Genomic DNA, 26,051 nt, shown 5'->3' with positions numbered 1-26,051 from the left:
GTTGTCCCCCAGGGACATGCAGTGAGTGGGGAGGCAGGTGAGGCAGAGCCTCCCTGCTGGAGTCCTTTGAAAAGCGCCACTGCTGTGTGAGGTGCCCAAGCAGTCACAACTCACACTCACCTGCAAAAAAATGCACATGGGTTGTGAGTGTGCATGGGTTGTGTGTGCTTGGACACTTCACATGGTGTCACTTTTTGAAGGACTCCACTCTGCCTCCCCACCCACCACATGTGGATTGTGAGTGCTTGGGTACCTCACACAGTGGTGGCACTGGGGGGAGCCTCACCTGCCTCCCCCCACATGTGGGTTGTGAGTACTTGGGCACCTCATACTGTGGTGGCACTTTTCGAAGGACTCCAGCAGGGAGGCTCTGCCTCACCTGCCTCCCCACCCACCGCAGTCCCTTTTGTCCCCTCACGTCCATTAACCGTCATAACTGCAGGCAGTGTATAGTACTGAGGGGGCAGATTCCCTCTCCCTCTTTGAATGCTTGTTAACCATGGTGAAGAAGGGCTGGTCATTACTCTGGTTCAGTGAGTAGTTCAAGTCAGCGTGCATGTGGCATGGTTGAGTTGTGGCTTTTGGCTTTGACTACAGTGATCCCCCCCAGTCCCAATAAACGGATAAGCATGACAGGGCGCAGGCCAGCGTGGCCCTCACTGAAGCACCGCCCAGCAGGCGGAGCGAGGCCGTCATAATCAGCCTGAATTACGAGGACAGGCAAGGAGAGTGACTCAAGGAGGAGCCTGGTGCCGCCTGCCCAAGGGCGCTGGAGGCGCCCAGAAGTTTCCAGCCGGGCAGCTGCCCTGCGTCTCTCCTCCTCCTTCTCCTCCCCCTTCCCCTCCTCCTTGGAGCGGAGCGGCTATTTCCAGTCACTTCCACCCCCTTCGGTGTCCCCTCCCTCTCCCCATTGAGCGATAAAGGTGCCCGGCCGGCGAGGCTCCTTGCTTGGCTCTCCAGCGCATGGCCCGGCGGCAGGCAGCGCTGCCCCCCTTCTGCGCTTCGTAGCTTCTCTGGCGCGCAGCATGAGCGCGGCCACTCAGTCCCCCGCGATGGTGCACGCAGAGGCCGGCGGAGGCGAGCGGGAGCCGCTGCCTCCGGGCTGGGAGGTGAAGATAGACCCGCAGACGGGCTGGCCTTTCTTTGTGGATCATAACAGCCGCACTACCACTTGGAACGACCCGCGCGTGCAGGGGGACCACCTGAAGGTACTCGCGGAGCCAAGAGCGCGCGGCTTCTTTGCGCACCGAGCCTGACTCTGGGGCTTGCGGGCGAGGAGGGGGGTGCGCTCCTCGGTGCCCTTGCTGAGTCAGTGGCAGGGGTGGGGATCAGGACTCCATCAGAGCCTCTCCTTCCTTGGACCAGTGTAGTGTGCAGAGTCTACACACTTTATTGGGCAGAGACTCTATGGAGTCCTGATCGCCACTGGCTGCAAGCCTATCCACACTTACCTGGGAGTAAGCCCCATTTACTATAATAGGTCTTACTGCTGAGTAGACAGGCTCATTGAGAACCCAACCCTATGCCTGAATACTCAGAATTAAGTCCTATTATAGTAAATGGGACTTACTGCCAGGCAACTGTGGATAGGCTTGCAGCCTGACTCACCAAGGGCACCAAGGCGCACTGTAGACTTAATGGGGGTCGCTCTCCCTAGGATTGCGGGGGGGGGAGGAGAGAAACTCAGGATCTGGCCGTGTTGGTGGGGGAGCCACAAGTGCTGCTCCCCTCCAGAGCTGGGAGGTGGCTTAGAGCAGAGACACCCACGGCGGGCCTGGGGCAGGGGACGCCTTGCCACCTCTCCGCATGCTGGGGCGCATACGTGAAGGGAGACATTCCTCGCAGAGGACGTGCGTGCGTGTGTGCTCGGTGCCTGCCTGGCGTGCGTTCTTGCGGTGGCTGAGGAAGGGTCTCGCCGACAGGCGGGGAAAGGCAGCACTCCAAGAACTCAGCGCCCAAACCAATGCCTGTCTACTCGGAAGTAAGTCCCATTAGAGTCAGTGGGGCTTACTCCTAGGTAAGCGTGGAGAGGATGGCAGCCTGAGGCAATCCTGAGGCTGCAGTCCTATCCACACTTCCCTGGGAATCAGCCCCTCTGACTATAATGGGACTTACTTCTGAGCAGACATGCATTGGAGTGGGCTCTCGGGCTACAATCCTACCCACACTTTCCTGGGAGTAAGCCCCAGGGACTTACTACTGAGTAGACATGCTTTGGCTTGGGCTCTCAGCGCCACAGCTGCTCTGGAAGCGACCGGGCGCAGCAGGGATGATGGGGCAGTGCCAGGAAAAGCCTGCCCTCCCCCCAGTACATGGCAATGCAGTGAGGCCAGGAGCTGGCTTTTGTCTCTGACGCACTGCAGTCCTTTTTCTGTGCGTTAAATCATTTGATACCTCGAGCCTTGCAGTGTTTATTTAAAGGTGGTTAAGTCCACCTGGGCCGGGGAGAGGAGGCGAATTTGGGAGAGAGTTTGCAGTGATATGCAGGGCTGGAGCATTGGAGGCAGCTCCTCGCCTAGGGGATTCCTTCTGCTTCGCTTGTTTGGGGGGAGGCTTGGTCATGGAGGACTTGCACAACTCAGCCCAAACCTGTGCTGTCGGTAGAAAGAGACTGCCACCGAAGGATGGCAGCTTTCAAAGAAACTTTTCTCCTGTGCAACTTAGTGGGCTGCGTTGGTACTGAGATGTGTGGATTATGTCAAACAGACGCACACAGCCTGTTTTTGTTCCATGACCATGAGTCAGTTGGTTATGCAATGACAAAATGGCTTGTCTGAACTGGGAAGTTTTAACAGCAGAGTGGAAAATAATTATTGGGTGTTTCTCCTATTCACAGGCAGGAATTTGAGGTGTGTTTGCTTCAGAGATTAGTACAGGTGTTTGGTGTAAAATCCTGCCTTTTTGGGAAGCCAGTCTTGTAAGTGTGATTTGCATGAGGGGGTGGGGCTTTCCTTCCAGAACTTTCAACTTTCCAAATGGGCTTTCTGGACCATGGCAAAACCATGGCAAAGTATATCAGGAAACCAAACAAATGGAAAATCCTAGATAGGACAACCCAAGAGTTTGAGTGTTGCCTCTAGCTTGAAGTTGTCAGGAAGGGATCTCGATATTTTGTAAAGTGGTTTCTGGCTGTTGTTGGTAAAAAGTGGGGCAGTGCTGGTGTCTCCGAGGACGGTAAAGCAGCGACATAACCCTCAATCATGATATTTCTTTAATAAACATCTAGATAGCACTCCCATTCTGTAAATGTCCTGAGGCTATGTATGACCAACCAAATGGCGCCAGTGTTGAGAGAATGCATCTGGCGGTAGACACCTTCCTTCATTCTATAATCACTTCCAGAGAAGCAAGTGAGGAGAGTCAGAATCTCACATGGCACAGAGGCATGAGACAGCAACTAGTGAAAATAATTGTAGACATACTTCCTCTTAGAAGTTAATACTAGAAGTGCTTAGTGCTTAGTGAGCTTAAGCTTACAAGGATATCTGAACAAGGAAACACTCCGGTGTACTACACTAAATTGTAAAACGTTGCCTCTTTAAAGTGTTTACTAGGAAAAGATCCTTATACAGTATTCTGTAGGTATCATATCAGCCTAGCTGCAGTTGGAAGTCCCTTCTCCCCCCAATTACAGTCCAACTGAAGTGTATGAAGTTATATAACACATGGGCCTTAGTTCTGTCCCAGAATGATATTCATAGTTATGAGCATGCCCAGGCCAGTGTTTCTCACTAGGTGGGTCATGAGCCAGTTTCAGGTGGGTCCCCATACATTTCAATATTTTAAAAATATATTGTATTTGATGCTACCCTGATATGTGACTGCATTTGGAGAAATGTTACAGATCTGTACTTTTAACAGGCTACTGTGTATATGCTTTTAACTATGATAGTAAATGGGACTTACTCCTGGGTAAGTGTGGGTAGGATTGTAGCCTAGGATTGTTAAAACTCTTCCTGCTTGATGATGTCACTTCTGGTAATGACATCACTTCTGGTGGGTCTTGACAGATTCTTATACTAAAAAGTAGGTCCCAGTGCTAAAAACTTGAGAACCACTGCCTAGGCTTTGACTGTTAAATTTTAAAAAAATCTCATTTAAAAACTTTCCTAATATGCCTCTTGAGCTATATAGACATCGGGTTTTGGGTAGGTTTTCTTAATCATACATTTGGCCCTCCTTCTGTGGAGACTTACAAATGTTTCTGTTTTGGCCTTTTCTAGTAATCAGAGTGCATGTGATCCAGTTTAGCTTGCTGGGTGATGTGGAAGCAGAACATTTTCCATTACCACATTTCTTGTGGAAAATTTTCTATGTGTAAAAATGCATTTTTTCATAGAATTAATTGGTAATAATGAATGGATACAATACCAATCAAAGTCGCTAGATTCATAGTTGTAATTACATTTTTTCAGGTGGCTATCTCTGAGAAGCACATATATTAAATACTATATGTAGACATAGATAATATACACATGGTCTGTAAAGTTGGGTGGGAAATTACATCTAAGTTTAATTAGAAATCAAGTTAAAACACACTGTACAGTATAAATAATCCAAACAGGTTAAAATAGATTCCAGTTAATTTAGGATATCAGAAAATTTTGAGTTTTCCAGTTCAAAATTTTCAGAAACCCCCTTTCACCACCTTGGCAGCTGCTTCTTGTTAAAGAGCAGAAATTACCAGCCTTCAGCATGGCTGTCATAGTGCAATTAATGTAAAGTTTGGCCTTGAATGAGACCCAGTCATCTATTGAAACAAACTGTCTTCATATGGAGACAAATCTGTCACTTATTAATGGTAATAAGTAGACTTCATGTGTTTGAATTGAATCTATACAGTGTTTCTCAATGTTTGTCTCTTACTGTACCACTTTGCATAGTCCACTTATTGAAAGTACTACTGGAAGTAACTGGCAGTGATGTCATCACCAGTTAACTTCTGGATTGGGAGATCAGATGCAGTGCAACAAACACTGGTAAGAGGCTCAAAGCAGATAGGAGGGCTTTTTTTAGCTTGTGAAAAGAGCACGCAGGAGCTCTGCCCGCTGAGCTGAACCTTCTACTGCTGCTTGTTGTGTTGCACTGCTAGTCTTGCTGTGAGGCAGTGGGGGTCCGAGGGTCCCGCATGTACCACCAGACACCACTTCAAGTACACCAGTGGTATGAGTACCACTGGTTGAGAAACGCTGATCTGTAGAACTATAGAATTTGAAGTTGCTGGATACAAATTATGCTTGAGCCTGTAGGAGGATTTTTCCTATCAAGTGTGCCATATGAAACCTAGCAATGTATATGCTGAAGCTGGACACAATAAGGCTGTATCCACTCATGCACTTCCTGTACAGTTGAATTGATGCTTTAGCATTACATTGGAAGTGTTGTAACCAGTACCTGCTAGCAGGAAGTATGTTGTTTGTGCGCTCTGTATAAACCTGAAATTCCTGTAGTCTGCCATGGGGATCAATGCAGCTGCTGTGAGCCAGAGAGGAACTGGATATGCTGAGTCAACATATTCAAGTGTCCCCCCCCCAACCAACTACAGTGTGATCATGCTATAGATATAGCTATCCATTAATATGTCTTGTAACTTGTGAATTTTAACTTGGGAAGCATCATAATTGTTCACTATTCTAGAATTGTGAGTTACAACTAAGAATTGGAACTACTTAAAAAGTTATACAGTACAACCTTATTTTGTCCTCCCAATGGTATAAATTAGGGTTTATATTAAATTTTATGTCATATGTGACATCAAGTTAAATTAGGATGCATGTCACTTCAGTTACAGACAGAACATTTGTAACCAGTGGAAACATGTTGCATTGCTTTTCTCACCTGTTGAGTGCCAATAAAACACTACCATGTCGAAGCTGCCAAAAATGCTTCCATATAGCATCAACTCTGTATAGCTTATGTAACGTGCAGGAGCAACTCACCATTTGGATTGACCTCATGATGTGAAGAGTCTCCATGGCAGTACTCTGCATTCCTGGTGGTAGTACCACCATGAAAACACACACAACAAAGTCAATCCAAATTGTAAGCTTCTCCAACGCATTGCAGGATCTGTGTGCAGCTGCTGTCCTGTGGAAGCATTTCAGTTGTCTTCCTTTAGCTGCGGTAATGTTTTAATACATACTTAGTGCATTGGTATTCCCATCATTCTAAGTGTGTTATGTGCTTTTAACATGGCACATTGAAAGATCCTCTGCCTTTTCAAGGTACAAAATGGAGAAAATAGGAATGGGAAACACCCTTCTCTGTCATATAAGCAAGAAACTTGATCATTGACTATACAAAAGTGCAAAGTAATATAAACACTCTAAACTAGAATTACTGCAGTAGTGTCATTAGAATTTATGCACAAGTGTCAAGCTGACATTTCCCTTCTGAAAATTCAAGGTCTATGTACAGAAACAGTTTGTGATTGGTGTATGGACTCAGGCTATAATCCCATGCACAATTACCTAAGAGTAAGACCCACTGAATTCAGTAGGGCTTACTTCTGCATAGATATGCATAGGATTGTGCTGTTAGCCACCTCTCTGAAAACAGTATCACAATCATAGCTCAAAATGTTCTTGCTGAGTGGAAAGGTAGGATGGAAGTTTTAAAAATTATTACTTCAGTAGTTGTAAGTAAAGGAACTACTGTTAATTTGTATCAACTGTCAACTGAAAAACTATGTACAGTGATACTGCAATAGAAATAATTATGTGACTTTTCTGCAATATCATGCTCAGTCATAAGCACACCTTCTTGGAAGCTACACCCATTGATTTTAATTGAGTTTGCTTACTAGCATCGCAATCTTATATGATCTCAAATACATCAATATTCAGAGTGATAGATGTGTGTACATCCATGTACACCCCTAGGACTTTTTTTCCCCCTCTACTCCCTATCCCAAATAAGGGCATTTTTAAAAGGATTTTGTCAATGGGGGCTGCTGAAATGAAAATAGAAATCATATTCCAGTTGCTGGTACACCTCTATACACAGTATGTAAGGCATTATTGGATTGTGGCCATTCTGTAGATGTAAGTTCTATTTGTGAGAACTTACCTCCCCATGAGTCCTGTCTAAAGAATAGCTGGAGCTGCTTGCCGTCGAACTATGGGAAAACAGATGCACAAACTTATGATGTATGGGAACCCCTGTGGACTATGGCATGGTGTTCCTGAGAGGATTTCAGACTTTCTGACCAGGGAACTCTATCTACATTAGCTCACCGGCTAGGACCCTTGCATGTCCCATACAAAATGGAACCCAAGTTTATTGCAGAAGATATTATATTCTAGGGCAGTTCATGCATTTGGCACATGTAGTTCACATAGGGCGCTATTTCTCAACATTCGTCCCCTGCCATATGACTTCGCATAGTTCAACTATTGGAAGTACCATCAGAAGTAAGTGGTGATGATGTCATCTTCAGTTACTTCTGGATTGGGAGGTCAGATATGACATGACTACACTAGTAAGGCTCAGGGTGGATGGGGGAAGCTTTTTTGAGCATGCAAAAAGACATGCTTTGGAGCTCTGCTGCCAAACCTTCTACTGTTGTTTGTTGTGTCACTGGTCTTGCTGCTGGGTGGCAGGTGTCCGGGGGTCCCACAAGTACCGCCAGACACTATCTGAATTGTGGTATACCACTGGTGGTATCTGTACCACTGGTTGCGAAACACTGACTTAAGGCATTGGCTAACCCTTTTGGGCCTTGCTGTTGTTTTTCATGAACTGAGAGTATGGCCTAGAATGAATCAATACTCTGTGACTGAATGTTTCAGGGCAAGATCGGCAATGAAGCTCTAACAGTCTTTTTTAGGAAAGCTATTTTGCCAGTTCTGATCTCTAACTGTGAAGCTGTGACAAGCTTCTGAGGAACTCCGGATTTCCTGTAACACAGTTTGCAAGCCACAGTTTGCAAATACAAACCAGTTTGTATTAACCCATTGCTGGGTGTGGTCTTTTTTCCTTATTGTAGGAGAGCTTGCGCACATGCTTTTGCAACTAGTAGATCTACCTGCAGAAACTTGTTTTCACACACAGATTTCCATTGCTGTATCAGGATGAAAGTATTGGATTGTAGGTGCCAGAGACGTTTGAAATGAATTAGCAGCCATCTTTTTGTATGGCTGTCAGACTGAAGCAATGCAATCCTATGCATGGCTACTCAGAAGTAAGTATCATTGAATCCAGTGAAACATCCTTCCAGGTAATGTGTTTATGATTGCAACCTTAGTCCCCTCTTAGTGGGATTATGATCCACACATGAAGATCCACCTGACTAGGTTTGCATACTTTCTGAGAACTACTGGCTCATTTCTTGTTGTATGTTTTGTATTTTGGCTCACCAAGCATTAAAATCAGACAGGTCCACTGCTGTTCCTCTGAAGCACAGCCATGCTATACAAACAGCTTGCTAGAACGTGTGTGTGTGTGTGTGTGTGTGTGTTCGTCCGTCCGTCCGTCCGTCCGTCCAGCAAAGCAGTGCTCTTTGTACAAAACTCTTTTTAAGGAACCTTATTATAATTCTTGCTTTCAAGTCCGATGGAACGAAGCAATGATGCAACTCCTCTTTATACTGCATTTATTTCATCACCTTCTGATTGAGTCTTTGAGTTCAGCTTCCATTTATAGGCATGCAGGGTGACTGCCTTAATATGCTTTAGGAAAGCCAGGAAGTTTTTGTCAATAAGGATCTTTCTTAGTGCACAGGCAAATCATGTGTTTTGATCTAGTTGAATTAAGCAAGAGGCAGAATAGAAGGCATATGACTAGATCCTTTTATTTTCTGAAATGCCAGGGGTTATATTCCTTTCTTGCCAGGATGCTGATACTGGTTCAGGAAACATTAATAACTCCTGTTTGCATTTGTATAACATGTGAACCAAAATTCCAGCATTGATTACAGTACAGAAAGCAGAATGTTGCATAAATACACTGCACGATGAACCCACTGAAATGATAAAATATTATGAGCCATGGTGATTAATGAGTTTACTTGGCATTTTTAAAGTGTTCTTTGCACACTGTCTCACTGATGAACTTGGGATTCAGTGGATGCAAACAGTAAGTGTGGTGAATGAAACAATTCTAATTCTAGAGTGTATCCTCTTGCTAAGAAGGTGGCCATAATATGCAAACTATTGATGTGGTCACATTGTGTAATCAAAATGGGAATAAAACTTTGTCTTGAGTCCTTACCTTCAGAATTCTGTAAATGTGAAGCTCTTGTATATACATCTCACAAATGAAAGCATAGTAACATGGCAGCAAGGAGAGAAGCCAAAACAAAATACAGGGAAGATTATTAGTTGTGACTAGCTACTTCTCTGTAAGAGAAGGATGGGAGAGGAAGCATGTAAATATCCCATTTTTACACCTGGGAGTTCCATCTCCTTCTCTTTTTATTTTTACTTCTCAGGTCTATTTGCGTACATAAACACAATAATAGCCAGGAAAATTGTACATGCCTAGAGCATGAGGCTTTGGAATGGGACAAATGTGTTTAGGGACTGGTGGAGCTTTGGGAAAGGATAGTACAGAAGTCCTCTGACCCTCTGGAAATGTTTACACTAGTTATATTTTTTCTCTTAAAATAATTTTTTTCTAAATAGCTTGTTCAAACTGTACTCATCTTTCCTTGCCTGTGTTCCGCTTTCAGCATGAAGCTTAAAACAGGCACTGAATTTGAACTGATTGCCTTCATCCTAGGTATTGACCTCTGCTCTTTCCCCTCATTAATTGACCTGAAAAACAGCCTACAGTTGCAAAAGATAGAAGTATATGCAAATAGAAAATGTCCCAAGAGCAATAGAATGGCAATCTTGGACAAAACCAAACCCATGAAAGACCTTCAGTAGAATGGTGCTAATGCGGACATAATGTCACATTCATCTTGCATTATACAGGCTGATGCCAACGCTTCTCTTCTTCTCATACACATGCACTTAAATTAAAAATAAAGCCAGTGACATGTCATTGCACTTGTTGCAGTCGCTCCTTTAGCATGGACAGACCATGCAGTCTGTCTTTAGTCTTCTTTGCCTTCTGAGTCCTGAAAGCATTGGCTCAGATCTGGTGAGTAATGCTCAAACCTTTTCTTTCACTTTGGCTATGACTTCTTTCTGAGAAATTACACATAGGAAAAAGAGATGGAATTTTTTTTCTTTTTCTTTTTGTGCTTGGCTACACCTTTGTTTATCCTAGTGATGACCTCACAGTGGTAACTATTACTTGTTTAACAAGAAGATGCCTGCAGAGGCCCTTCTAGCAAGTATTCTGGCTTACTTTGTCTCTTTTTATCTCCCTGGTTGGTAACTAATAGTGGCCAGTTCTGAGTAGGGGGCACGCCCCCTTGACCCACTAGTAAAAATAACCTCCCATTTCTTCCTCTCCTTATTTGGGACAGTGGAAGGAAGGGAGGAAGAGACATACACATTGAAGGAAAGCAAAAGGAGATAAGGTGGCAGCGAGCTGTGTGGAAATTTCTTCCCCAGTGCACTATTTCTCTCCTCCTCCACTTTTGCCTTTGCTTCTTTTTTCAGCTTGGCAAGGCAAAATGTATGTTTGGGGCAGGGAAGAAAAGCAGAATATAAAAGGAAGAAAAAAATTTTTTTATGTGCCCTGTTTCACATGATCTTTTGCTTTACCTAGCCATTTTCCAATGGGAAAAGCTAAATAAAGGGTGGGGAGAAAGAGTGCAGGTGGAAGAAGTCTCTATCACTACCCCCTCTTACCTTTCCAGGCTCAAATGATTTGGCAAGTAAAGAGTAGAGGGCAAGACAGAAAAATTAGCAAGTATCAGAACAGATATTTGAACATCCCTCTGACTCTCCCCTACCTTCACCTCTGAGTTAGAAGCTGTGGAAGAAGGGCAGTGGAATTAGCAATGTGGGTGGATTGAGTCCACAGGCCACCATTTGCTCACTCCCGCTATAGTTTGTTTGTAGTGCTATAGTACTATAGTGCTACCTCCAGCAGCAAAGTTAAGCTGGTGGCATGGGTGGCAGATGAGCAGAACAAGGAAGAAGAACAGGAATTTCTGGGTGGGCCTGGTAGTGGTGAAATGGGTGGATTCCAGCGACACCAGTGTGTACCAGATCCAAACCCATTTCCTCTTCCTTACTGTCCTTGGACTAGCACTAGCAAAATAGCTGGTGCAAATCCAAGGAGACCCAAGGGGCAGTGGAGGCTTGCCCTGGGGTAAGGAACAAAAATTCTCTTTCCACAAGGAGGCCTCTGAACTCCCCCCCCCCCCGGAAGATATGGCATGTACTCCATTGGTGAAGCTGCAGCAGCATGGGGGAGGGGAATATAGTTAAATTGGAAAGTTAAACTTTTGCCATCTGCATGAGAATTTTATTAAGGGAACTCAGAAATATTATGCAGTAGTCCTTTTCAGTCTCACAATGCAGATTCCCAGCTAAACAAAGAGATTGTCCATCTGTAAACTTCCTTTGCTGCCACTGCTGCATCACAGACATGAAACAGCAAGTAGTGGAGGAGTCCTCCCACAGCTCATGCAAGAGGTCAAACAGTTGGCCGTCATGTGGAAAGCAGTTGTGTCAGGCCAGCGTGGACTCCAGCAAGTCTCCAGAGACCAGAGGCTCATTGGAGACTGAGGGCATCCCGCAGGCCGGATTGGGAGTCCTCAGGGCCAGGATCTGTGCACCCTTGCTCTAAGTTAAAGGCTTCTTCACTATGTAAAAGAAGATAAAAATCTACATGATGTCAGGCATTGTAAGTGTGGCACAGAAAGTCATATAATATGTTTAGGTCAGAACAGGGATCGAGTTTCAGAAGACACTGTCATGTATCTCATGGGGATCTTCTGCTAAGCCCATCCCTATGATTTTGTACCCCCTTTTGCAGCAGATGTAATATTCCTGTAAGGAAGAGCCTGTATTCTGATAGCTGTGAGATCTCTTTGTTCAAGTGATGTCAGGAGAAGGCATGAAGTGTGTCAGCATAATCCCAATCTCATTGTGTGCAATTTTGCATATTAAAGAGAGAGACTTCCCACAATGGAGGCTCTTTGAAGTTGAAGGTCCCTAGAATCCTTTTCTTTCAGCACCCAATCCTATCCATCCTTCCAGTGCTGATACAGTCATGCTAATGAGATGCATGCTGCATCATGTGTTGGTGGGGAGGTTACAGAGGCCTCCTCAAGGTAAGGGAACATTTGTTCCCTTACCTCAGGGATGAACTGTGGTTTCATCAGTGCTAAAAAGTTGGATAAGAGAGGGCCCTGAGTTTAATATTTAAAACATCCAGTCCACTAGAATCCTGTTTCATGGGTGTTCTCACTTCTAGTCCAAAATTAATGGCATGCCACATGAATGTCAAGCTGAAGATGTAATCATGGTATACTGTATTCTGCATTGTGAAGATGAGACAATGATTTTTTAAAAATCGTTTCACTAGTAAAAGTGAATTTAAAATCAGAGCTTGATGCTTCTGGTAGTATAAATTATGTTTATGTTTACTGATCACTGAGTTACCAAACATTCTCTGGGAAGTAATCCAGTTGCACTGAACAGTTGCAATCCAGACCTGCACTGAAAGGAAGGTTTTTGAGAATGTTTGATAGAACGTTTTTGAGAGATGATTCCTCTCTAGCAAGAACTTGCTCAGTCTGTTCAAGGGAATGAGAAGCTTGAATTGGGGAAATGGAGAATAAGTTGGGCTATGACAATGCCAGATGCAAGGGAGGGCACCAGGATGCAGGTCTCTTGTTATCTGGTGTGCTGCCTGGGGCATTTGGTGGGCCGCTGTGAGATACAGGAAGCTGGACTAGTTGGGCCTATGGCCTGATCCAGCGGGGCTCTTCTTATGTTCTTAAACAAGTCACTATTCCTCAGCCTTGTTTCCTCATCTGTAAAGGGAAGAGGATGTTTACCTCATTAGTTGTGAGAATAAAAGTGTTTGTTTGTTGTGTGATGTTTTATTGGGAAACATTTCAATATTACTAGTGCTTTTTACAATACAGTACTGTTTGCTTGAAAAAGGATGTGCCTTTCCCTCTTTTGGCAAAATGTTCTGCTAGCTCAGATAGAAAGAATTACTTCCAAATTATGAGTACACAGGGACGGTTTTGTTATTTGATCGTTTTTACTTTGCAGGCAGGTCTGTTCAAGCCATTGGTGAACCTCTTTGTAGTTTGTTCTCATTTCCTGGCATTTATACTTGATGATTATAGATCTCCTCCCCTTAAAACCTTTCATTCAAACTATATGTGCTGGTGGCAGATCCACCCGTGTCTTTAAGTGTAGAGCTGTCCTAATCATGTGTAAAGTGGGTGGGAGAGAGTAGGATTTAAAGCACATGAGGAGTGCATGGAGGGGACTGAACCCTCCTTCTTCCTACCTCTTTCCACACTGCAGCTGCTTCCCTGCTAGCTGCTTTCCTCTTAGCCAGGCTTGCTTCCAGCATTGGAGGCTGCTGTGGAAGGGAAAACGACCTTGAAGCATAATGTGCAGAGGGAGAATTTGGCACTATTGCTTTAAATCTACTCCCCTGTCCACTTTATAGATGATGGCAGCAGACCCAAGTCTTCATCAGCTGGTCTGCTCCAGTCACATGTATTTTGTCTCTTACTGAATGATATTTACCCAGTGAGTGACTGTAGTGCTAGTTATCTGATCTCTCTTGGAGATTCATCTAGAATATGGTCCCAGAATAGAAAGAGTGCTGCAGGAAGAGCTTCATTAAAGGACGTAAGGGGAGGGGGAAATCTCTTGAACAAAGTTCCATTGCATCCTATGTAGAGTGTTAGCATCATATTGCAAGCGTATGTAAGCTTGAGAACTTTTATCTTCCATTCTCTTTGAGAGGTTGTCCTTTTGATCTTCCTACTCATCCTTTTCCCCCTTTCCCCCACACTTTCACTCTCAAATCACTGCAGCTGGTAGATTCATCTGTATTCACCATCAATAACATTCTTTAAATAGCAATGAGAAGAGCAGTGCTGTCCCCTGACAGTGTCCTGTTTATTTATAAACTTTTAAAATATTTCTGTGCTGTCCGTTTTATTGTGGAGAAGAGCCAATCAATCTATTAGCTGTTTCCAAGCTTACCATGCTGTATGAGGATATGATGAAGGTGTTTAGCAGTGTTGCACAGACCAGTTTCAGGGTTTAAACAGAACTGTATATTCTGCAATTACGCATTGAAGCCCACATCTGGTGAAAACTTGCCCTGTGGTTCACGGAGAGTCTAAAGTTCACCATGGAGGGCAAGTGACTGCCAGAGCTTGGACTTCAGTATATTGAAATGAGTGTGTTCCATGTTCTGAGTATTTTGATGTTAGAAAAACAAAAACATGAGGAAGGGAGTTTAAAAATGCTGCAGGTTATCGGATGGATTCAAGCCAAGTCTGGTGACTTAAAAAAAATACCCAGCCTGGGGACTGGGGATAAGAATAGGCCTTCAGTTTGGCTGTACTTGTCATAAGAGGCGACTAAACAGCCGCTGGGTAGATGGGACTCATTAGCCTGGGAAGGCAGTTCATCTGAGAGAAGGAAAACTCTGATCCCAAACCTCCACTGCCTTGTGGCTACATCCAGTTATGGAAAAGGCTTCAGGAGTCAACCTCAATGCAAAATTTGGACCCAGAGTCCCTGAGGCAGTTCATGGCTGAACACAGTCACGTTCTGGCAACTCCTGCGATGCTGCTGCAACCAACTGTATTGGTTTCTGCCTTTCCATTGGACCATTTCAGCGACGTGGAGAGGGGGGATTTGCTGCATGGGAAACAGTCCATATCTACTTTACCCAGGCTTCGCACACTGGAGAGGACACTCTGTTCCAGAACCACCATTCAGAGCACGATACCATAGTCTTCCAAGACTGAAGGATGCCAACAACAAGCCTTGGATGGGGGAAGGGAAGAAAACAGTAACTCATTAAGATGCTGTGATAGGTGTTTAAAGCTAAGACAGTTATTTTATGGCCCAATCCTAATGGGCTGCTGTGCTGCCAGAATTCACATTCTGAGTGAAGTGTGCTTTATAGCTGTTGCAAATGGTGACACGCCATACAGCATAGCCAGGCCACTGCTGCACGCAGTGAGTGGCCAGGTCCCTGTGCCTGTTGTCTCCCAATTCGACCTGACACAGGCGAGTTAATGCAGAGGTAGGAGAAAGAGGAACAGGAGGGAGGGAAACCAGGGTGGTAAAGGGTCAGATACAGGCCAGGAAGAGGGGATAGTGGTGGCAGTTGCACCTCTGATATCCTAGCCCCCTTCCTGGCTTCGATCCCCTGACCCAGGTCTATTCATAGTCTAACAAAGCAGTTGGTGAAGGTTCAAGTAGACTCACAGGGGCTACAAGGACTTATCCCAGAGCAAGGGAACAAAAGTTTCCTTACTTTGAGGAGGCCTTTGCAGCTCAAAACCCCCCTGTGGGATACAGTGCATGCCCCATTGGCACAGCTGAGTTAGTAGATGCATTTCTTTAAAAGCCTGATGCTGACTGAACCTGCCTAAATGTTCCCACGTGCCATGGAATGTTGAGGTGTCAGTTGGCAAGAAAACCAACAGCAGCGCACAGGGAGGGGGCAGAGAGAGGGAATTGGCCTGCTTGAGCTGGTTGCGCACTGCGATTGGAGAGCTGCAACATTTTCTTGCAGGTCTTGCTTGCATCCTCTGATAGGAGCCAGTGAATTTGTAAAGCAAACTGATTCACTTGCTCACTCAGAGTGAGAGTGCTGAATCTGAATTTTCTGCTGGGTGCATTGGACTTAAGAACAGTGCGCGCACACACACACACACACACCCTTGAAGCACAAGCATATTTGAATTTATCCCTAGGTTTGCAGATTTCTATTTTAAAAAACCCAAAAATAACCCCAAAGGGGGTGAAATCTCACAAAACAAGTAAAACATACATGTGTGCTGTTGTCACTCTACTTATTGGCCATGTGTTTGCTGGGCTCTTGAGAAGATGAACATCCGTTGCTCCCCCCTCCCATCTGGTTTCTCAGTTCCGAGAGAAAAGCCAGTTAATGTATAGTCAGCCAGGAGTTTCGGCCTGCTCCCTTTCACCAACAGTGGTGTTGATGGCAAAAACATCTTATTCTTCTCATGAGCTGCATTCTGGCTGCTGTTGCTGCTGCTGCTGCTGTAATTGTCCTCTCTATGTAAGACAAACCCTAAAGCAGTTAATGGGGTAGGACAGCACCAGCAAATGTCTTTTCTGGCTGCCGCTGTCACCTTTTGCCTGTAGATCACTGATTCCCAACAGGTGGTCTGTGAGACCCTGAGAAGTGGTCCATAAGGTTGGGGGGCGGGGCGGGGAATTGCCTTTGATCACTTCCAGTGTCTCACTGAGCAAGCAGTCTCCCGTGGACCACCAGTCAGGGCAGAGAACAGACTGCCAACAGCCACAATCGCTGAAGTGTCAGCTTTGGCTGTGGGCAGTCCATTCTTCATTCTCTCTGATAGTCTGTAGGGAGCACTTTGGGGACAGAACACCAGTATATCTGAAAATACTAATCCTGAACTCTCAGGCAATCTGTTCGAGAGACTGTGAAATGTATTTTGTTTTCATAATGAACTGGGTCAACTTTATTCCTTGGTATATGTAATGTATATTGCATCAGCAGTTATAGATGACCATCGTTAGAATGCAGTTGCTTGAGTAGGCAAAGGAGTTCTAATAAGAGCACAAGATATGGTTTAGTTATGTTGTTCAGTGTTGCTTGTTCAGAACAGTACAGATTCCAGCTTCTAAATCTTCACCATATGATCTTTTTGTTTGTTTAGGAAAGTCAGTCGGCAAATGGTCCATCTCGAAATAGTCCAAACCAGTCCCATGTCGGCGAAGGAAATATCATATACCCAAAGCTTCGTGCTGGTTACATCCCCATTCCAGTCATACATGAAGGTGCAGAGAACAGGCAGCAGTACTCATACTATCCAGGCTGTCAGCCTGGCATGCAGCGAGTCAAGGCAGAAACCATTCCGAATACAATGCGAGCCCCTTCGCCTCGGGGAAGTTTTGCTCGTCCACAGTCCCCTGCTAGGGGAGTTGTAGAAGCTGCCCAGATAGATAAACAATGTGGACAGGCAACAGCAGCTGCACCAGCCCAAGCTCCTGCCTCACATGGATCTGAGGTAAGTGGACAGAAGTGCTGTGGGATATTATTGAAAATGACAGCCCATTAACAGTTACCCAGATCTGCTCCTCAGTTTCCCACTAGCTGCAAAAAATAGTTTGGGCTAACAAATGGAAATATGTGAATCCTCCGTCCTACAGGTTCTGAATTAATAAAGCATGGGAGCTTATGTTATGCCAAAGCTCACCTGTCAAATCCAGGAAATAGAGGTCAGTGCTGCTCAGTCAAGTTTAATGAGATGTGATTTCCATTCTTTGCATTTCTACAATCTCCTAAGGAGAACTAAGTGAAACTAATCAATTTCAGTCCCTGGTGAAATGTTTCTTATAACAATATTCTCTCTGTTTTTGGACACATTTGCTTTGATTCATATGCAGACTATCAGTAAAATATCTGATAGCATACTGATTAAGCATACTGATTTAAAAAAATTGCTGCGGCATATTTTGCATTAGAATCCTTCCATGGCTTCGATTCTAAACAGTAGTGTAAAGATTGAGTTATAATATTAGCATAATTGCTTATTTCTTTAAAATATTAAGTGCGAGTGGACAACCAAATCTGCGGATCCTGTACCCATGGTTTCAATTTTCTGCAAATGCCCTTGCCCTGGAGGTAACCCCTAGCAGCTGCCATGGGTCAAGTTGGACCTGCACCAGCTCTGTAGTTGGTGCAGGTTTGCATTGACCCCGTGTCGCTTGAGTACTTACTCCGTGGTGAGGGTCTCCTTGGAATGGCTGGGTGGCCCCAGGACAGAGTCCCACCAGCAAAGAAGGGTCCAGGATTGCTGGGCAGCTGTGGGGAACCAGCAGCCCCAGTCGCTTCGGACTGCGGCGCTGCAGTCTGGTGCTAACTACTCGCCCATAGGCTGAGGCGCCGGCTACAGAAACAGCCTCCCAGCTGAGCTGTTACTGCACACAGCTGCAGTATTGCCCAGTTGGGTCACAGAGCAGCCCGAGATCATGCAAAATCTCAGGTTCGTCAAAGGGGTGGAGCCGGTTGGGCTAGCCAATGGGCTCATCAGGAACTTGGTGGCCAGTGAAGGAAGTCACTCCTCCTTGGGCTCTGGCTTTGCAGGGCATTGTGGGGAAGCACAAAGATCCTTGCCCTTACCTTTGCTCATCCCTGACCTGGAAGGGGCTAGGAAAGCCCCCAGTAGAGGTAGCCAGCCCCTAGACCTCAGGGGAAGAGCTTCCTTGGCGGCTAGGTGGGCTACAACTTGGGGGAGCAGTGGGGACCCTGAGAGCTTAGTCCCCCAGGGGTGCCCCAGAGACCATCAGGCCTAACCCCAACCTACGGGGGGGGGTCCAGGGGTCTCTCCAGCAACAAGGTATTCTGGCCATCCATCATCCCCTCTCCACCTCTTTGGGGAGAATCCCCAGAGCCCTAGGACACTAGGGCTCCCCAAGGCTATCCCACAGCATCTTACCCCCCCAAAGGGGGGGCCTGGACCAGAGCTACAAGGGCACAGGCAACAGCTGCTACACCACCAGATGCCCCTGCCTCACAGTACCCACCAAGAGATAGTTCCTCACTGGCCATGGGTTCGTTGGACCAAGGACAGAAAAAGGGGACTTCGCCCCTCCACACTTCCTGGCTCAGACTGTGGCACATCTTGTGCTAAGGACTGTCCCTCGAGGTCTCTGTGACATAATAGGATGCTGATGAATATAAAAGCGCCAACCCAATTAAATCACATCTGCAGACCTAACTCAGTGGCTCCTTATCACCTTCACCATCAGGATAAGTCAGTTGCCACCCGCACTAGCCAGGCAGAAGCCCCACTGCTTGGGCTGGCCCAAGGGATAGAGGTCACAATGGTGGAGAATGCAGGCAGCTGCTCCTTGGAATGTGCATTGGCCAGGGGAGCCACACCCCTTGAGTGAATGTGCTGGTGGATCAACTAGTAGCAAATGCAGGCCAAGGGACAACAGAGGCTACTGACAGCCCTGGTAGACCAGCAGGTTGATCTTCTACAACAGATGGCCTTGTTGACTCAAGTCCCCACACCAGCAGCCCCAGCCGCCCCAGCTGCCCCACCAACCCCAATAACCCTGGCTGTGGTGCCCACTGGGCCACGGGGTGCAAGCAGGGTGCACGCTGCATCCTTGGGTGGGGGCAGTCACAGAGACCTCCTCAAGGTAAGGAAATGTTTGTTACCACAGGGCTGCATTGCAGCTATGTTGGCTCTGTTGGATAGAATTGTTGAATAGAAATGATAGATAGAAATGTTGGATAGAACTGGGCTCTGAAGAGTCATCTTCTACAAACATTTTTCTACACAAGTAGGATTGGACAAAGCCACCTAAAAAACTTCAGAGTTTATATTAGATTTAAATAGATACCTAAAATGGCACAGACATGTACTGTTCTATCTCAATTTGAATCAGTCTGACACATCAGCATAACCATAAACTGGAGGGCTTTGTTGCTGGTAATGCACATGTATATGTTGCATCCAAAGCCCTGTAGTTCTGTATATTTAACAGATGTTGCCAGGCCTTCAATCACTGCTGACCACAGACATAATGCTGAACCATGGTCTCATAGACACACAAGGACTCCTGCATCCTTTCTCAAGTTCAGATATTATAGGGAATTGCAGTTTATGCTGAACTGAGAGTAGAGAGTAGAAACTTTCAAGCCTTCACCCCTCCATATGTGAAGAAGGAAAATGGTGTCTTACTTGCGCATGTAACACTAAACCATGGAGCATCCGTGTTGGATACTGCTCACTCAGTTGAGCAAGATCTGTCAAAATTCCAAATGCTCTCTCTATACCAAGCATGACATCAAAGCAATGCAATCTGCAGTCAGAAAGCTGAGTGATGCTTGTTAGAAATCAATCCAAATATTTTTATTCAATTATGCTTCTGCAGCTGTACATCTCTTTGAGTTTTGCATCTTTTCTTTAGATTTCCATTTATAATTCCATTTGTAACGGGATAACAAAAACCGACAGAACAAGGATCAAAGTAGCATTTGATTTTTCAGAGTTTCTTACTGTTTTCAGATTGGGGCAGGGAGCCTTCCTCAAAGGGAGCCTTCCTAAGATTAAAACATTCCGCCAAGCACGCTTGCTGTGGTCCTTGCATTCTCTTGAATCCATCAAGGGTCCTGTTAGTACTAGTGATGCGTTAATTTCTAGCATCTAGCAGCCCAGTCTAACCTGTGCTGGTACAGGCAGACCACAGAGGCCTGCACTGTATCCAATACCGATTAGGTGCAGGAGGTTACCTTGGGGTTATTTTTCTCCTTACTCCGTGTCGAGCCCCAGCCTGCCCTTTGGGACTACTCAGATCTATGCCAACTACTTAGCTGGCACAAATGTGAGCAGCCCACACAAGGTTGCTTGGTTTGGGAGTAGGGGTTAGGATTTAGCACACACTGCTGCTGCGATGCCAGTCCCCTCCTGGGCCTGATCCTTTGTACTTTCAGTCCCCCTCCACCCCAAAATACCCCTTGCTACCCCCAGAACACCCTCCTTCCACCCACCCCTGTGCTACCTGGCACAAACTTACCCTGTATGGCCAGCGCAGGAGCTGAGTCTGGCCCTCCTGAGCTGGCTTGGGTCTCCGTGTCAGCCCAGCCAACATGAGTTGGAGCAAATGTGCCTTATGGCTTATTTGCAACACTTGGGAGCCAGTGCAGGGGGGCTGCACTAGCTCAAGTCTGTCTTTGGAGTGTGCTCTAGGTTAAGTTGGACAGCTCTTCTCAGTCTCTGTGCCACTTGGCCAGAACCTTGAGGCAGGGTGCCAGGGATACGATAGCGCCTAGCGCAAAGAATTGCTGTTGCAACACTGGTGAAAAAGTGATTTGTGGAGACAATAGAATATCAAGGCAATGGCAAATCCTGCTTGAAATGCCTTTTTGTACTCCTTTTTGAGAAAGAAGCATAGCAAAATGTGACAATGAATGTTAATAACCAATCTCTTGTTTCCCAGCAGCCTCCATCACCTGCACGTTCAGAATCGCCAACTGTTTCCCCTCAGTCACCAAGCAGGTCCAGCACGGGAAGTCACCAGCTCCCTCGTGGATATATTCCCATCCCTGTGATCCATGAGGGAAATCTTCCAAGGCAACCATCCCAAGTCTATCATCAGGCACAGAAGACTCACTACCCAGCCCAGCAAAGTGACTCCCAAGCTCATCAACCAGTGTATCACAAAATTCAGGTGGATGATCTGGATCAGAGGCCACCACGTGCGCAGTCCCCATTCAGAGTGCAACCAAGAGGTTCAGCAAGTCGTGAAAGTTCACCAGCCAGAATCCAATCTCCTACCCCCATCAGAATACAGTCAGTCAGACCTCAGGTAGGTGTGGTCAATCTATACAAGTTCCTCTTTAATTTGCATTAGCCATTGTTCTGCAACACGTTTAGGTTGTATTCATTATGTGGAATTATGAGTAGTAGTGCTGAAAGTTCTGATCTGTTAGCTGATATAGAATGCAATCTAAACAGCCCCCTAGGCTGGCACAAGGCCTCCAGGTGTCACAAAATTGCTGTAAGGCATGTTTGCACCACCTCAGGAGGCCAGTGCACAGATGCACCAAATCCAGCACTGGTGGACAATCAGGCCCGTATAGGGGTCTGGAGGGGAGGAGGGTGGAATGGGGGCATTCGAGGCTGGGCAGGAAGGGCAGGCTGGGCTCAGGAAGTGGAGTGATGCCAGGATACGGCACTTAGGCCGGAAACTAACCCCCTTCCTGGGGGCCTGGCCTAGCAACTGGGCTTCTTGGATCTGCGCCACTTCTTTAGATGGTGCATATTTAAGTAGGCCCTTAAAACAGGGTAAGGGGAAATGATCCCTTCTCTCCTGGTTGTGCTGCATCCAGTGCAGATCCTGGCCTGCCTGCTCCAGCACTGGATAGAATTGGGCTGTCAGTCAGCTGATGACTTCACAGATTCTTTATAGCTCCACTGTTCTAAACTAAAACTGGTGATCATCTGGGATCAGCCATAACCATAGTAAGGACCATACCTTTGATCCTCATGTTAACTAACCCTTTGTAGTCTCTCTTGGCTGCAAGGAAAGAGGTCTGGGAATGGTGATAAGCACTGAGCATTTTTCAGTCGTTTCCCCTCAGTTGAAAGAACTTCTTGGAATCTTACTGATCATGCCAATAGATTGAGGCGGGCTGCTCAATCCTACATAACTTCTCATGGCAGTGGTTCTCAAATTCTCTGGGAGAGAGCCAGTAAGTCCTTGCGGGGGCGGGGGGAAGGCAGCGGCATGACCCCCAGGATTGTGCCACTCAGGGGGCTGCAGGGGCTTGGGTGCACTTACCTGGAGTGCGGGGAGCCCAGTGCGACTTCTGGCAGGTTTCCCTGCATTAGGGAAAGTGGATGTGGAGCGATTGTACCCCGCCCCCACGGAAGTGGAGCCAAAAGGGAGTGTGCACTGAATTCTGCAGGAGAGTTTCAGGCCTTGAAGTTCTCCAGATAAGCCCTTGCCTCCTGAATGGGTCTACTTGAACTTGTACCAGCTATATAGCTGGTCCAAGTATGAGTGGACTCAAGAAGGCAGTTTGAAGCTGGAAAGGGGGGATAGGATATCAGCAGTGACATTGCCACAAATACCACCCACTTCCTGACCTGAGTCTTCTACCTGCCTTCCCATCTCAAGATGGGTAATTATTGACAATAAGGTTACATATGTGCAAAGGTGGTTGTAGGTTCTATAGAGAAATGTATATAACCTGAGAATGGTCATGTATCTGGAAACTGGTTTTGCTTGTAATTTTAGAGCTGACATCCCTCTGTTAGTTTTCCTGGGGTAACATTCACTATCAGTGAGTATGTTGTTCTCCTCCTTCAGGCTTCTCAGCCACAAATGCCAACTCAGGTGTCACCATCAACCCTACTACCTGAGCCCAAATCTGAGAACAAGGCGGTTCCATCTGGAACAGAAATTCCTGCTCCATACATCCCAATTCAGGTCATTCGTACAGATTCAGATACGAAACCATCTCCACAGAAACCAACTCCCTCAACAGAGAATGTTGATAAAAAGATTCCTTGCCCTCCTGAAGCCTCTCCTGTAGAAAAAAGGCCTCCCCCACAAGAACCTGAACCACCGAAGACTTCAGAGGTGGAATCTCAGAAGCACCCAGGAGTCTTGAAGGTTGAAGCCATTCTAAATAGAGTACAAACGTTGGAGCAGGCTGTTGATTCCTTTGATGGGAAGAAAAATGACAAAAAATACCTAATGATAGAAGAGTATTTGACCAAAGAGCTGTTAGCTTTGGACTCAGTGGACCCTGAGGGCTGTGCAGATGTTCGGCAGGCTAGGAGAGATGGTGTAAGAAAAGTCCAGAATATATTAGAAAGACTTGAACAGAAAGCAGAAGATGTTCCAGAACCCACTCAAGTGGAAGGACTTCAGCCACCTTTGCCTGAGAACAATCCACTGCCACAGGAGAAAATGGATGTTGACCCTACGTTGCAAAACCGTCCTAAAGATACACATAATGGAAATGCCAAGGAGCAAATCAAAATGGATCAACGTGAGAGTAAGGAAGGAGTAGTTACCAATCTTGCCAAAGAAACAAACACATCTAACACTGTGACTGAACCTTAGCTGCATATGAAAATTAAAAGTCCTCAGACCGTTTTAAGTTAAAGTGTGTGTTAAGTGAATTTTAACTTGCATGCATTTCAGAAGCTTTGCATCAATTGGTTTTTAATCAACATAATAGCTTGGGACACTGTAAACACTGGGGCAGATGGGGGGGGTGATAAGAAAAACCATACATTTAGTCTGTTCTGTATACTGCTCAGAGGACATGATTGAAGAATATCCTGCAAAATGGCTGCTTTCAAGCCAACCCAGTGCAAAACTGTCTTGGGTCAATATCAGCAAAAGAAATGACTTATGTACAATCATTACCCAGCCATATCAGACTTGCAAATACTTCTTTTTTAAAAAATTACTCTTAGAAAAAAAATGTTTTCACTATGAGGCACTTTAAGTAAGGATGCCTGGAAAGCGTGTTAAGAAATAATAGGGATATTTATGTGTTGAACTTCAGTGCTGTATTTTAAATGGGAAAAAAAATAAAACAATACTGTAGAAACCTGATGAATCTGTGTTGTGTATAACAACAACAAATGTGTGACTGCATTTGCCTACTGTTACTATGCATTTCTAAAAATAGATTTCTCTTAAGTATCCCTGTTTAGGAAATGTCTACTTACACATACTTTGTAATTAGCCCATGATTTGTCTAGTTCAGGGGTGCTCAATAGGTGGATCGCGATCTACCGGGAGATCGCGAGGCAAAATGAGTAGATCGCGGAGTGCCGACACCCCTTCAGGTGCCCCTGGGAGGAAACGCAGGGAGTAAGGCCCATTGTACTCAATGGGGCTTACTCCCAGGTAAGTGTGGCTAGGATTGCAGCCTCACAGCCTAATCCTAGGCATGTCTACTCCGGAGTAAGTCCTGTTATACTCAGTGGGGCTCAAGGTACACCAACATACATTGAACACATAAATGTTATATGTTATGATGGCGCGAACATTGTAAAAAATACTCTGGTAGATCTCCGGGCCTTGCTGGGTTTCAAAGTAGCTCTCGAGCCAAAAAAGTGTGAGCACCCCTGGTCTAGTTTATATGCTGTCTACCTGTTTATATGCAGACTTCTCTGAATAGTCTGGAATGGATCACATAAAGTATTTGGAGTTGGACAATCATGATCAAGTACAACAAAAATACAAGTAAACAGCCATTTTTTAAATTCCTTTCCAGTATAAATCAATATTCCATCTTTATCAGATCTCAGGCAAAGTGTAGTGTGAATAATCAGTACAAAAGTGCCTGTAAATGGATGGTGATAGTTCAAACTTTATCTGAAACGTTTATTATCGCACAGCCCACGGAACCTGAAGCACCAGTTAGATACAGTACGGCGTTTAGAGATACCAACTAATACCAAGCATCCCTTGCCAAGGCACTTTTTACACAAACGGGTGCCCCAACATATCAATTCCTCATGTTATTTGCACCTTCTTTAATTCACTACGGCTATGGTTTTCAAACTCTCCGGGGGTTTGGAAACCACATTTAATCCTTGCAGAGGAGGGGAGGGAGGCAGCAGGGGTGGGGAGAAGGCAGCAGGGACTGGGAAGTACTCACCAGTCCCTGCAGCAGCGTCCTGGGGGTGCAAGGAGCCCTGCGCAAGCGTCCGCAGGGCTCCTCAGGCTTCTAAAAGTGGAACAATCATGCTCCACTTCCTGTTTTGTGGAGGTGGAGTGCAATTGCTCCACTTTCACTTTTGGAAGGCTGGGAAGACCTGCAGATGCTTGCGCAGGGCTCCCCGCACCCCAGGAAGGTTGTTGCAGGGACTGGTGGGTACATCCCTGCAGTCCCCTGAGCAACAGGATCCTGGGGATCACGTCGCTGCCTTCCCCCTGCCCCCGCCCCTTAACAGGGGAGAGACCAAGGCCCTCAGGCTTGGGCGTTGTGACGCCCCAGTTTGAATACCACTGCACTAAGTGTACAGAGATTAAAACAAATATGTCTCAAGTCATAGCTGACAGTTATTTAACTGGACTTGGCGTTAATTACTAGTCAGACCCTACCCAGGGTCCTAGGACATTGTAATATATTTGTGAATAATTATGTGCTGAACCAAGCAGGGTGGTTTTTATTTTATTTTGACCAATAATAATTTTGTCAATGATAGGGATGTGGAGGTGCGATGGGTTAAACACTGAGCCAACGAGCCTGTTGACCGCAAGGTTGGCGGTTCAAATCTGCGCAATGGGGTGACCTGCCCTTGCTTGTCCCAACTCCTGCCAACCTAGCAGTTCGAAAGCATGTAAAAATGCGAGTAGATAGATACCACCTCGGTGGGAAGGTGACTGCATTCCATGCACTTAGGCATCTATTCATGCCAGCCACATGACCGTGGAAACTGCAGTCGA

General features: G+C 45.8%; 1 protein-coding gene across 2 annotated transcripts; it reads left to right on the top strand.

Annotated features, from left to right (window-relative positions):
- The first annotated feature begins 883 nt into the window (after positions 1-883).
- BAG3 (BAG cochaperone 3) lies at positions 884-24,201 on the top strand. Of its 2 annotated transcripts, none has more exons than XM_066620733.1 (4): positions 884-1,208; positions 16,772-17,122; positions 21,072-21,437; positions 22,944-24,201. In XM_066620733.1, the coding sequence occupies exons 1-4, from the start codon at positions 1,026-1,028 to the stop codon at positions 23,703-23,705; spliced, it is 1,662 nt and encodes a 553-aa protein (XP_066476830.1). In that variant the 5' UTR covers positions 884-1,025; the 3' UTR covers positions 23,706-24,201. The 2 variants fall into 2 exon arrangements, with proteins under 2 accessions (XP_066476830.1, XP_066476829.1); XM_066620732.1 differs by having other exon boundaries at positions 21,069-21,437.
- Positions 24,202-26,051: the final 1,850 nt, after the last annotated feature.

Source organism: Tiliqua scincoides, chromosome 3, assembly GCF_035046505.1.
Source record: "Tiliqua scincoides isolate rTilSci1 chromosome 3, rTilSci1.hap2, whole genome shotgun sequence".
NCBI classification, from domain to species: Eukaryota; Metazoa; Chordata; class Lepidosauria; order Squamata; family Scincidae; genus Tiliqua; species Tiliqua scincoides.
The sequence above is the reverse complement of the archived record's forward strand: the minus strand, read 5'-3'. Positions and strand labels throughout refer to the sequence as shown.